The sequence below is a fragment of the Labeo rohita genome, chromosome 21 (genome assembly GCF_022985175.1).
Source record: "Labeo rohita strain BAU-BD-2019 chromosome 21, IGBB_LRoh.1.0, whole genome shotgun sequence".
NCBI lineage: Eukaryota > Metazoa > Chordata > Actinopteri > Cypriniformes > Cyprinidae > Labeo > Labeo rohita.
In genome coordinates, this window is record NC_066889.1 from 11,153,203 (window position 1) to 11,166,885 (window position 13,683).

At 35.5% G+C, this 13,683-nt stretch overlaps 3 protein-coding genes across 3 annotated transcripts in view; all 3 read left to right on the forward strand.

Moving 5' to 3' along the window:
• Positions 1 to 3,665, forward strand: part of afap1l1b (actin filament associated protein 1-like 1b) — a 32,005-nt gene extending 28,340 nt beyond the window's left edge. The window contains exons 18-19 of the mRNA XM_051093764.1: positions 26 to 154; positions 2,799 to 3,665. Coding sequence (XP_050949721.1) covers positions 26 to 154; positions 2,799 to 2,825 — 156 coding nt within the window. The 3' untranslated portion in view covers positions 2,826 to 3,665. The remainder of the gene's footprint in view (positions 1 to 25; positions 155 to 2,798) is intronic.
• A 1,011-nt stretch (positions 3,666 to 4,676) lies between these two features.
• Positions 4,677 to 9,486, forward strand: grpel2 (GrpE-like 2, mitochondrial). Its single transcript, XM_051093726.1, has 4 exons — positions 4,677 to 4,803; positions 6,631 to 6,790; positions 8,021 to 8,102; positions 8,191 to 9,486. Exons 1-4 carry the CDS (start codon positions 4,727 to 4,729, stop codon positions 8,517 to 8,519), a joined length of 648 nt encoding a protein of 215 aa, XP_050949683.1. The 5' UTR covers positions 4,677 to 4,726; the 3' UTR covers positions 8,520 to 9,486.
• A 2,285-nt stretch (positions 9,487 to 11,771) lies between these two features.
• On the forward strand, positions 11,772 to 13,425 carry nhp2 (NHP2 ribonucleoprotein homolog (yeast)). The gene is made up of 4 exons (XM_051092357.1): positions 11,772 to 12,044; positions 12,209 to 12,278; positions 12,369 to 12,474; positions 12,917 to 13,425. Exons 1-4 carry the CDS (start codon positions 11,894 to 11,896, stop codon positions 13,040 to 13,042), a joined length of 453 nt encoding a protein of 150 aa, XP_050948314.1. The 5' UTR covers positions 11,772 to 11,893; the 3' UTR covers positions 13,043 to 13,425.
• The last annotated feature ends 258 nt before the right edge of the window (positions 13,426 to 13,683 follow it).

A 13,683-nucleotide genomic window follows, 5' to 3' on the forward strand; every position in this document is an offset into this window, starting at 1 on the left:
TTCATTTATATTTTAATACCTGTAGGTTCCAGTTAAAAAAAAGGAAGATATTTATAATAGTGCCACTGTGCCGGTCAACTGTGCGTCTGAAATGAGGAAACGCCCCCCATCCATCTATGCATCTACCAAAGGAAATGTCATGCAGAAAGCCAAGGTATGAGGTTGCACAAATATTCAATGAAACATTCAAAACCAGTGTTTTGTACTGTGTTACAAGTAATGTAATCAGATTACTTTTTCAAGTAACTAGTAAAGTAACACATTACTTTTAATTTACCAAAAAATATCTGAGTCCCATTTGTTGACTGACAGCTGTCTTGTCCCTATGTGTGCACTGTATAAACATGAAGTTACTGTAGTTCTAGACTAAATGTAAACATGCATTTTCTCATCTCACCTGCACAAAAACAGATTCGGTATAAGTCAAAATGAATAAAAACAGTAAAATGCAAATCAGAATATGAAGCAAACCTGCAATAATTAAATGTTGAAGGAGAAGTCCACTTCCAGAACAAATCCATTCATCCAAGATGTTCATGTCTTTCTTTCTTCAGCCATAAAGAAATTATGGTATTTGAGGGCAACATTTCAGGATTTTTCTCCATATAATGGACTGATATGGTGCCCTGAGTTTGAACTTCCAAAATGCAGTTTGAATGCAGCTTCAAACGATCCCAAATGTGATTGTAAATGATCCCAGCCAAGGAAGAAGGGTCTGTTTGATCTTCTTTGCATGTTCACTTTGCAAAGACTGGGTCGGTACTTCTGCAGTGATGTAGGATGATTTTAAAATGATTTTTGAAGTTGAGAGAGAAAATACGATTGCAGTTTTTCGACATACCCTAGCTGTCTTGAGCCAGAATACACCAAGTCCAGGGAGAGCAAGATAAGACGAGTGTTTGAGATTAAAAAGTACTTAAATTGTATTTTTTTGAAAATAACCAATTGTTTCACTAGATAAGACCCTTCTTTCTTGGCTGGGATCATTTACAACCACATTGGGATCGTTTGAAGCCGCATTTAAACTGCATTTTGGAAGTTCAAACTCAGGGCACCATATCAGTCCATTATATGGAGAAAAATGCTGAAATGTTTTCCTCAAAAAACATAATTTCTTTACGGCTGAAGAAAGAAAGACATGAACTTGGATGACAAAGGGGTGAGTGCATTATCTGTTTAAATTTTTGTTCTGAAGTGGACTTCTCCTTCATATCCTTTATGTATTTAATCCCATTTTATTAAGCAATGTCTTTGCTGCTGACCTTCGATGATCCAAATCAACCATACTAATAAGCAAAAATGACTTTAGGAAAACATAACATTTGTTTCATTTTTTTAATTGCTGAAGAGTGTTGTACTTTCTTCTTGTGAATTCAGAATGACAGCACAGCTGAAAGCGCCCTCTACTGTGCAGACGTGAATTCACATTTCCTTCAGCCTGAGGCCTGTTCATTTCACTTTTAGTGTGAAAGGTCATTTACATTTGACAAAAACATACAGATGAAGTCAAAAGTTTACATACACCTTGCAGAATCTGTAAAATGTTATTTGACCAAAATAAGAGGAATCATACAAAATGCGCATTATTTTTTATTTAGTACTGACCTGAATAAGATATTTCACATAAAAAATGTTTACATATTGTCCAGAAGAGAAAATAAAAGTGTTGAATTTATAAAAATTAATTTCTTAATTCTTAATACTGTGCTGTTACCTGAATGATCCACAGCTGTGTGATTTTTTTTTTTTTTTAGTGATAGTTGTTTATAAATCCCTTGTTTGTCCTGATAAGTTAAACTGCTCGTTGTTCTTCAGAAAAATCCAGGTTCAAACGCTTACTGATGCTCCAGAAGGAAAAAAACGATGCGATAGGAGCCGGGGTGTAAACTTTTGAACAGAATGAAGATGCATACATTTTTCTTATTATGCCTAAATATAATTTTTTTTCATTTTGTACTGCCCTTCAAAAGCTACAGAAGATATTTACATGTTTTCCAGAAGACAAAATGAGTTAAATTTACCCTGATCTTCAAATTCAAAAAGTTTTCACCCCACTAACTCTTAATGCATTGTTTTTCCTTTTGAGGCATCAGTGAGTGTTTGAACCTTCTGTAATAGTTGCACATGAGTCCCTCAGTTGTCCTCAGTGTGAAAAGATGAATCTCAAAATCATACGGTCATTGTCGGAAAGGGATCAAATACACAAAAATGCTGAAAAACTAAAGAATTTGTGGGACCCGAAGGATTTTTCTGAAGAACAGTGGGCAGTTTAACTGTTCAGAACAAACAACGGATTTATGATCAAATCTCTAAAAAAAAAAAAAATTAATAAATAATAAATTCAACTATTATTTTCTCTTGTGGACTATATGTACACATCTTTTATGTTAAATATCTTATTCAGGTCAGTACTAAATAAAAAATAACATGCATTTTGTATGATCCCTCTTATTTTGGTAAAATAATTAACATTTTGCAGATTCTGTAAGGTGCATGTAAACTTCTGACCTCAACTGTAGCTTTTCATATTAAAAACAAACAAGTAAGTCCAGTCTAGATGATAAAAAGTAATGCAAACGCAACATAACACATTACTTTCAATAAAAGTAACAAGTAACAAATAAATTTAGGGAGTAACACAATATTGTAATGCATTAACTTTCCCCAACACTGGTCAAAAAAGTACTGGTGATGCTTGAGATGTAGAAATCTGTCAATAATAATATCTTTTGCATTCTGTTCTAATGTGTTCTTCTAATCTTTGTTATTCATTTCTTTCTGTTTGATTTTATGTTTAGGAATGGGAGTCAAAGAAAGTGATGTAATTCTAGCATTGTCATCAGGAGAGTCTGCGGATCTGTGGCTTTGTTTAGAGTGTTAAAGGAGCAGTTCGTCCAAAAATTAAAATGTGCTAAACATTTACTCACCCTCAGACCATCCAAGATGTAGATGAGTTTGTTTCTTCATCGTAGCAAATTAGAAGAAATTTAGCTTTACATCACTTGCTCACCAAGCAGTGAATGGGTGCTATCAGCATGAGAGTTTCAACATCAGATAAAAACATCACAGTAATCCAGGACAGAAGGACATGAGCACATTTTCGGATTCAGAGTTTCTTTTTTGGTTAAACTATTCCTTTTAAGCAAAATAAGAGATTGCATCTGTGATCATCTTGTCTGTACACTACACTGCACTTATGCATGGGACAACTGTCCGTATATTTCATGTTAGTGTGTATGTAAATAAAAACGAATGTTAAATAAAAATTGCGTGGCGATGGCAAGGATAAGGGAATGTTCAGGAAACAAAGTGTTTTATAAACACCTCTTTACTGAGTTAAAATAGGTGCCTAAATTGTATTAAAACTGTTTTATGTCTTTTCACATCTTACTGTATAATGCCACAGGATACTAATGTGGCCTTCCTGCTGATTTCTTTGTGCAGTTTTGAAATACAGTGTTAATATCTCTCTCTTTTATAGGTTATGTGAAACTGAACTGGATTGCATTCAAAGGATTTTCCCTTTTGTTAACACTAGGGCACTTAATTGAGCAGATTTATTTATTTCTATTTTGTACATAAAACCAGTTTAAAGAAAATAGTCATTGTTTTTTCTTTGCAACATCTAGGTAATTGTTCGTAATAAAAGTGTGTTGGAATTCTGATTATATGAGTAAATGTCTTTTTGAATATTAATTATGGATTACACTAATAACATCAACTAAAACTGGTTTTGCTTCTGAAAGCTGTGAAATGGGAAAAAGGCCATAAATAGGCTTACCAGCATTAATAAACATATGTGACCCTGGAGCACAAAACCAGTCTTAAGTATGGGTATAATAGCCAAAAACACATTGTATGGGTCAACATTATCAATATTTCTTTTATGCCAAAAATCATTAGGATATGAAGTAAAGATTATGTTCCATGAAAATATTTTCTACTGTAAATATATAAAAACATTGATAAGAACTTCATTTAGGCTACTTTTTAAAGGTGATTTTCTTAATATTTTGTTTTTTTTTTTTTTGCACCCTCAGATTCCAGAGTTTAAAATAGCTGTATCTCTGCCAAACATTGTCCTATCCTAACAAACCATACACAATGGAAAGCTTACTTATCCAGCTTTCAAAATGATGACCCCCCAAATATTGACCTTTATGATTGATTTTGTGGTCTAGGGTCACATATAATCACCAGTCATTTATTAAATAGATCCAGAGTCGTCAACCAGGCACGGGACCACAGACTCATATAGGTTCATGGGTTCATTCAGGGGGTCGATAGACAGAGTTTCCATGAAAAATTCACAAATAATTCACATATGTGTGGATAATGTTGAATATTGTTTTCTTCTTAATGTTAATGTTAGCCATTCTTTTATACAGTGCTACAAATAAAATTACCCTTTATATTAGGGGGTGCTGCACAGGCTGAGAGTCTGTGTGGGTGGTCTTTGCCTGAGGCACAAAAGGTTTACAGCCCCCCTTGAAGCAGATTATCGTGTTTAATACAATATTCAGTTAGTCAAATACAATACATAAGAGTGAAAACGCCTCTGTGAATTGAAAGTTTTATAATAAAAGATAAGCTGTGGTAAATACAGGATTTTCTCCACCAGGCCGGTGAGATTCAGAGTCGTTTTAGTGAATCGACTCACTGATTCTAAACAGTGACTCATCGAGCATGTCACGCGCTTCAACCACCCACACAAGCTACTGAGGAAATGGCCGTGCGCTTTCTGTCCGCAACGAGAAGATATCACATCGATTTGTTCAGGTTAACACCGAGTGCAGTCAACAGGTAACGTCTGATTTATAACGTGATATTTAGACAAACTTGCGATTTATACGATAAAAACAAGGTTTTGTTAACATTATCGCCGTTTTAACCGTTTGAAATGTTGTGGTGTAACGTCGCTGCTAACTGCTAACGAGTGAGTTAACGGTTTAGCGGCACTCAAACCTCTGTTTAACCAATAAATACAACTCAGACGAATTTAAATAAGTTCAGAAATGACAAACACGTCGACCGTGGGTCGTTTAGGAGTTTATATTTTATTTGAAAATTGCTTAGCAAGATCATCAATCACATCTGTCAGCTTTAAGATCACATCTGTCTTGCGTCTTAACGTATCGTCTTTCTTAGTTACGAGCGGTTAAATGTAACGATACTATTATAAACTGTATTAAAACAGTGTCAGATATCGTAGTAAGTCCGTCGGCTAGCCCTCTGGTGGATTTTCTTCTCTTTCATGGGTTGTTTGTAGTTTTCCAAACTTTACTTTGTGTTGTGTAATCATCAATCCTACGGCTCATTTACTTTCACATCTATACGTGTTAAACGTACTGAACGTGTAATTATTCGTGATGATGAATGGCTTTTATTGCATTCCTGTGGATTTTCTTTGTTCGTGGCACATACCGATGTAAACGGGTCAAATTGACCCTCCTATTGTCTTAAGAAGCGGCAGCCACCTGTTATTATTTGGATCAAATTTAAGCCACATTGAAAGTCATTAAAAATTAAAGAAGTCGTAAGGATATAGTGAGTATCCAAAGTGTCTTAAAGTTTTCTTTTAAAATCTATTTAATATTTATCAACAAATATTTTGTAAACTAAAACGTGTGCCTGTTCATGACAAGATATCATGGCCACAAATTAATTAATATTCCCTTGTTTTAGGTAAATTGTGGTCATGTTGTGCTAATGTGTTCTCGTTTTAGTTCAGTTATGATAAAAACTAAAATATGAAAGTAAATTATTACATGCCGAACAATTTGTAAGTGCTATTACTAGACCTGTGTTTTAGGAGAAAAAAAAAGTCTCTTTTTGGCTTGAGCCACAGAGCTCAAAGCTTTGAAAATATAAAACAATATTTGGGGATTAAATGAACTTTTTTTGCATTTGTTTCATGTAATATTAATATGTCAGATGCAGAAAGTGCTATAAAGAAATGTGTTACATGAGCATTGCAGCATTATGCACAAAGCTAAATATCACAGTACTTTACATAGTTAAAAATAAAAATAAATAAATTAAAAAAATGCACATCTTTAGGCCATCCGAGATCTAGATGAGTTTGTTTCTTCATCAAAACTGATTTGAAGGAATTTAGCATTCATTTTAGCATTTAAATTTATCACTTTCTCACCAACGGATGCTTTGCAGTGAATGGGTGCCGTCAGAATGAGAGTTCAAATAGCTGATAAAAACATCACAATAATCCACTTGAATTAAGACCTTTTTTAACTCGAACCCCTGGCTTCTGGGAAAAATCAGTCAGTTATCCATAATGTTGCTTTGTCCAATGTAGTTTCATCTGAATCAGTAGTGAAATATGCATAGATCAAACACTGTTTACATGAAAAAACAGTTCTGAACAAAAATATTGGTGGATTTTGATTTTACTTTTTACTTCAAGATACTAATTATTAAACTGCATTTTTGTGAATTACATGTGAATTGTTGAAACATTTTTATCTCTTTCTGACAGCACCCATTCACTGCAGTGTAAAAGAGGCAGTTTTGTCTCATACAGTATGTACAGGCTTTAGAAGCTGTCTAATATAAAAAAAAGTGCATTTTTGTTGAGTGTTTGACAACTTTTTTTTTTCTTTCTCCCTCCAGGTCCGTCGTAGGCCTCTTCAGCACTGCAGCGGAACATCGCAGTGCTGGTGATGACTGCCATGGTGACGATGGAGATGATGACCAGAGTCACTCTGTGACACATGTCAGGACCTTAGAGATAAGAGCGAGAAAACTGGAAGAGCAGGTTCACGACCTCACGGTAAATCACATTTGTTTTTGAAATCATTACTCTTTTACCCCCTTGTCCATCACCAACAGTGTTGGTTCCAGACAGTGTTTGTTCTCAAACCATTCTGTGCATTCCCACTACAAAAAGCGGGGTTCAGGGTTTCGATTCAAGCCCTAAAAATTTGCTGTTGGGTGGAGGAATGCTGACACTGCCTATGGCGTTTTTGTTGAGCAATGTAAAAACGTTTTGCTCTGGATGTCTAAACATGTGAAACTTGTGACAGAGCAAATGACTTAACATTTTTTGTCTTTAAAAAGGAGAGATAAGAGTACCAGCAGTTTATGCGAGCTGCTGGTATTTTAGAATAACTTCAAGTTCCGTAAATAACAAAGAAGCAAAACCGACGTGCTGAACTGCCTGCACAAACACAGGGACAAGCAATGTTCATTTTTCGACTGGTTATAGTCAGGTAAACAGCACGTACCAGCATTGCATCATCGTTCGCTCCACAAGCCAAGAACAGACTCTGGCTTCAGAATTAAACCATTCTGGTGGAAAAAAGGGGTATGTGTAAGCTATTTTAGCTTATTAAGTAACCAAATGTATTCGTGAGTGAAAACATGTTTTTAAATGGTGTTCTGGAGCAAATGCAACTTTAATAAGAGATAATTATCAACATCTATATTGACCCAGTCAATATTTAGTCATTTTGGGAGCATTTTCTTTGGCCTAGAAAAAAAGAAAGCTTGGAAAGCTTGTGTGGTTAGTTGTGTGTGTACTCCGGTTCAAAAAGGTAAGGTAGGGCAAGAAACTCCATCTTCAAAATCATCAGACATTGTTGTTTTACTTTAGTTTTTTTTTTTTTAAAGGGCTTTTGACTGTTTTTGAAAGTTTGCTTTGTGAACACTAGATTAGTACTTCTGCCTACATCATGCATGACCTTTCCAGCATAACTACATAATGCGTGAAGTCGTGAATACAGATCTAGTGCAAGATGAGCATTTGTGGTTGAAAAAAGTATATAAATGTTTTTTTGTTTTCGGTTTTTAAGAAAATTACTGTTTCATTAGATAAGACCCTTATTCCTCAGCTAGGGTCGTGTAGACCCCTTTGAAGCTGCATTGAAACTGAAATTTTGACCTTCAACCAGTCGACTCCCATTGAAGTCCACTATATGGAGAAAGTCCTGCAATGTGATGTCAATTCGCTTCACTTTTGGTGTGCATACACCATTACTTAAACTTTCTATGCTTTTCACAGGAGAGATACAAACGAGCCCTAGCTGACTCGGACAATGTCAGAAGAAGAACACAGAAATTTGTTGAGGACGCCAAACTATTTGGTAACCTACTTTAATTAGCTACACATTATAGCTGTTCACATTGTGTTATTATAGCGGCATTACATTAAACGTTACTTTCCTCTAATAGGGATTCAGAGTTTCTGCCGTGACATTGTGGAGGTGGCAGACCTGTTGGAGAAGGTTGAGGAGAGAGATGATGGAGTACAGCAGCTGACGCAATACATGGCACACATACAGGGCCGGCTGCAGGACATCTTCACCAAGCATGGACTGGAGAAGATGACACCCGTGGGATCCACCTACGACCCATATCAGCATGAAATAGTCTGCCATACTCCAGCGGAGGGAGTCGAGCCCGGCACCATAGCCGTGGTGAAGCAGGACGGTTACATGCTGCATGGACGTACCATTCGCCATGCCCTTGTGGGTATAGCTGTGAAGACGCAGGAGCACTGACAGGGCTTAAGTTCAGTCCTCTCCTGCTTAGATTTTTTTTTTTACACTCTTAGTATGTACGATACCGTTGTTCTTACATCTCTAGACAACTACAGATTTGACTTACTCTTGGAAGTAATGGTTATTTATGTATTTATAAATGCTTTTTTTTGTTTTTCTAACCTGTAATCTACACAGATTAATCAGGCTTTTTTGTTTTGTTTTGAACCCCGAATTTACAGAATGTCCAATGCCCATTTAATGTTTGAAAAGATTCAATATTGTCTTTTGTGTGTTGAAGACACTACATTTGTAGTGGAATAAGAATTGTAGTGTTAAATTGACCCGAAAATTGCACTTTACACCCTTGTCATAGTGGTTTCTGTAAATGATTAGTAGTTTTGGAGCTTAATGACTTTCATAAAAAAGTTAGTAACACTTTACAATAAGATTCTATGTGTTTAACAGTAGGTAATGAAGTAGGGGTCAATTAACAGCCATGTTTAAAGCATGTATTAATCTTGATTGTTAATTTGAATATACTTTCATTCTACTTCATATTAGTTAACTTTAATTTTAACACATAGAATGTTATTGTAAAGTTTTCAGAAAGTCTGTTGTTGTGAAATGTGTCATATAAGTGTTATAGGTCACCAGTACCCAAAACTAATTCTAAAAGATTTCTCTTTTGGAGGGGAGAAATGCACAAAAGGTAAACATGTATCCAAAGTGGAATTGAACTAAATGTTATTTGGGAGATAAAATGAACATACAAATATTTATATGTATTTATTTTGTTTGTAACAGTTTGCCCTAAAAGTTTTTGTTTTTGTTTTGTTTTTGTAGCTGAGAAGAAAAACTGCAAGCTATTTTCCTTTCAACTAAGGTTTTTACAGAAGTATTCTTTGTAAATGTTGTAGATGATTAGTTTTGAGTGTTTGTGTGCGAGGCGGATGTTTTGACTGAATAAAATCTCATCATTTGTTCATTCTGTGCACTCAGGGTCATTGCTTATAAATGTAACTCACAGTAATACAGGAATGTTTATTTTAGCTTCTGGAACCTTATTTTTACTGGTGGAACTACCCGAAATGCTTTTGGGCTAGTTTTGTTGTGAAAACCTGGCAACCCTGCGCCAAAATACGGTAGTCTGCTCTGTGTCAAAGAGTAAAAGCACCAGACGTACAGTCAGAGTTAAGCTTTCTTTTTTTTTTTTTTTTTAATTATGCCACACATCGGAACAACACAATGAGAAACAATCAGATGCAAAGGAAAAACAGAAAAGATGAACAACATCCTACAAGATCAGATATGAGCACATTAAATCCTCCAGAATGATTTGTCAGTCATCTCTTCTTACTCTTGTCTTGACCCATGGTTAGTTAAATCTGATTCCTGCATCTTGTGTTGGATGCAGGGTTGCCATATCTGCATTTTGCATGGAATTGGGCTGATTTTAAACTGTTAAGTGTTTGAAATAGTACATAAATTATCTTTGACTAAAATGCTTGTATTGTAACATTTTGCATTCTACCTGTGATAAAACTGTGCAAGATCTTAAGTTTTGGATGGTAGGAAGCCTTTTAGCTGTGTTTATGATCAGTCTGCACAAGGGTGACTGTAAAATATAGTCATTTTAGGTATGGAAATGAAATGAGTTGTGATGTGGGATATGGTCATTGCGCTACTTTGGGGGCTTTTTAATTATAATAATTAAGATTACAAAGAATAGCTTGCCAGAGTTTCAAAGGACCATCACTTGGCCAGGTGCAGAGCTGAATATTCTTCAGTTTTATGCAAAACAGAAATACGACAAATGGAATATCAGATCATATAAATAAAAATGCAAAGTGCAAAAATAAATGCAAAAAAAAAAAAAAAAAAACGTCATAGTTTTCGTAGTTGTAATCGAAACATGAAAACTGTAACAATGTGTCTTACAAGGTAACACAATGTAACCTTGCTTTCTCTTGAAATGTGTCCCCACATTAAGTCCTTGAATTTGAGGGTATTGGACCTGGAAAGTCCTTGAATGGTCCTTGAATTTGAAGTTAACCAAGGTGTGGGACCCCTGTCTTAATACGTAGTGATTTGAAATTGAACAAATATCCTTCTTTGGTCACCACTTAAACATTTTACTATACTTTTTAGGTTATATTCTACTATAGCTGTTCCCCATAGCTGAGCCTTTCTTGTATGTCTCGCATGAAATAAATATATGTTTAATTGTTTCTTCCTCCTGGCATTCATCACATAATCCCGTTGGATGTTTTCCTAACACATGAAGAGTCTTGTTTAGCTTGCATTGTCCAATCCTCAACCTAGTCATGATGACTTATTCTCTCCTTTTATTTCCCTTTCCATACCTACTTTATTTTGGATCGAATACAAGTGCCTTCCTTTAATTTAATGATCTCACGGCTGTTGATATTTTTGCATTATCTTTTTCCACACTAGACTCTTTCCCTCTGATTTTGATCATTTAATTTTGACATCAACATGTTTTTTTTTTGCATCGTTTGCCACTCTCTCTACTTTCTCATTCCCCTGGATGCCCACATGCACTGAAGCCCACATGAAAGCAATGCAACGCTTCTCCCTTGCCTGTTTTATGCTATTCATTCAACTTCATATTAGTTTATTTTAATGTTAAACTAATGTTAATGCATAAAATATTATTGCAACAATATCAGAAGGTCTGTCTGTTGTGAAATGTGTCACGTAAGTGTTATAGCCCACCAGTACTCAAAACTAATTCTTAAATATTTCTCTTTTGGAGGGGAGAAATCCACAAAAGATAAACATATATCCAAAGTATATATATTTATTGTGTTTGTAATAGTTTGCCCTGATAGTTTTTTTTTTTTTTTTTTTGAATAACTGTAAGCTATTTTCCTTTCAACGAAGGTTTATACAGAGGTATTCTTTGTAAATATTGTAGATGATTAGTTTTGAGTGTTTGTGTGCATCATCTCATCATTTGTTCATTCTGTGCACTAGGGGTCAGTGCTTATAAATGTAACTCACCACACGTGTGTTGCCAGGTCCGCCGGTACCCCGCGGAATTGAGCTACTTTAACAACTTTTGCCGCGTGTTGTTTGTCATGTCTGCTGGTTGGAGACGTATTCCTTGATTTATGCGAATTTCCCTAGGGGAACCCGGCCAAAAAAACGTGTATTTTATCTCACGGAACGCATTTTTTTTTACCGGTAGAACTCCCCTGAACGCGATTAGGCGAATTTTGTTGTGAAAACCTGGCAACCCTGCGCCGAAATACGGCAGTGTGTGAAAAAACACCGGAAGTGCGGCCAGAGTTGTTGCACGTGTGTTCAACAGCACCGCAAAATCGCCCTCAAGTTCATTTCTTCGGTTGTTTTACGTATTTTTGTGGAACATGACAAAGGTAAAGAAGGAGAAAAATGTCGAAGAGGAGACCGGAGGAACGGAGAAATCATATCAAGAATTAATAGCTAGTGTAAACCCAATCGCAAACCCGCTTGCATCGCGTAAACTAAGCAAAAAACTCTACAAATGCGTCAAAAAAGGTAAACTTGTTTTAAAAACTTTTTTCTATAGCTACTATAGCACATTTAAATTTGAGTGAAATGTATGTATATGACTGTATATAACGTTAGTTGTATTGTTTAACAGACAGCCACGTGGTGGCAGTCAGTTATTCATTATAAATGTTCGTCATTATTTTCCACAGCGGCTAAAATCAAACAAATCCGGCTAGGAATAAAACAAGTACAGAAGTTTATCAACAAAGGAGAGAGGGGGTAAGAAGGGGTTTCTTTTCCTCTAGTATCGTTCAGTCACTGTTTGTATTGTGTTGTTGTTATTTCATCACATGTTCTGTCATCTTATAGTATTGTGGTGCTTGCTGGAGACACTCTTCCCATCGACGTCTATTCCCACTTACCAATCGTGTGTGAAGAAAGAAACCTGCCCTATGCTTATGTGCCATCTAAAGTTGTAAGTTCATCAGAACTGTATATGTGACCCTGGACCACAAAACCACTCATACGGGGCAATTTTTTAAATTGAAATTTACACATCAAATTAATAGGGTTGAATAAATAAATAAGCTTTCCATTGATGTATGGTTTGTTAGGATATGACAATATTTGGCTGAGATACTATTACTATATAGAACTATTTGAAAATCTGGAAATTAAAAATATTTAGAAAATGATATATTTACCTTGATTTTAATATCCTAATGATGTTTGGTATAGAGGGAAAATCTATCATTTTGACCCATGCAATATATTGTTGGCTATTGCTATTACTATACCTGTGCTAGTTATGACTGGTTTTGTGGTCAAGGGTCACAACAAATATTATCATATCTGCCTTTCTAAATCGAATACAGCTCAGAGTTACAATAGTCACGTGTTTGTTCCTCTTTCTGCAGGATTTGGGCTTATCAGCTGGATCGAAGCGTCCCAGCTGTGTTGTTATGATCAAACCAAATGATGAATATAAAGAATCCTATGACGAGTGTCTGGAGGAAGTCACAGCTCTGCCCAAACCAATCTGAGGAAGCTTGAATGTTTTGGAGTTTATTTTTTAAAGAATGATTGAGTATATCAAATCAAATTAGAGTGGCTGAGTGACTTTGCGTGGTGTTCATGTTCACCGGTGCATCTGTCATGTCGTTTAGAGACTGAACCCAGTTATTGTTTTCTTTGTGGACTTCTTTATTTGCTGAAAGAGGCACAAATGTATGATAGGAGTTAATGTGATGTTTTATAAAGGAAGCTAAGTTTGTCACCGGACAGTGGATGGAGCTGTAATGTTTGACACTCTTGATCTCTGTAGTGCTTTGTGTATTGGTTTACTTTGCTTTAATAACTGCTTTGTGGCAGTGGATCCCGGAGCGCTCAAAGAAAATAAACCTTTCCATTTTTTTGTACTGTTTCACATTATCTGAATCTTTTGGTCTTGATTTAACCATTTCTAATGTTTTAGTGGGTATCATACAGAAATTTTTCATATGTGTGATGTTTAATTTTAAAACGCAGTTATAAAATCAGCAAAATAAAACCATAGAATGCATTCTGCATAGAGTACAATGCATATTAATTCTCAGAGAATAAATCTGATATTGGCCCTGTTCACTTCCACATGAATTATTTAAAAAATCATAAACGTGTGATCGGCCAATGTTAATGTAACACT

Coding starts and splice junctions, on each gene's coding strand:
- grpel2 (XM_051093726.1), top strand. CDS start 4,727: ATGGCCGTGCGCTTTCTGTCCGCAACGAGAAGATATCACATCGATTTG. Junction 4,804..6,630: donor ACACCGAGTGCAGTCAACAG/GTAACGTCTGAT, acceptor TTCTCCCTCCAG/GTCCGTCGTAGGCCTCTTCA. Junction 6,791..8,020: donor AGCAGGTTCACGACCTCACG/GTAAATCACATT, acceptor TGCTTTTCACAG/GAGAGATACAAACGAGCCCT.
- nhp2 (XM_051092357.1), top strand. CDS start 11,894: ATGACAAAGGTAAAGAAGGAGAAAAATGTCGAAGAGGAGACCGGAGGA. Junction 12,045..12,208: donor CTACAAATGCGTCAAAAAAG/GTAAACTTGTTT, acceptor TATTTTCCACAG/CGGCTAAAATCAAACAAATC. Junction 12,475..12,916: donor CTTATGTGCCATCTAAAGTT/GTAAGTTCATCA, acceptor CTCTTTCTGCAG/GATTTGGGCTTATCAGCTGG.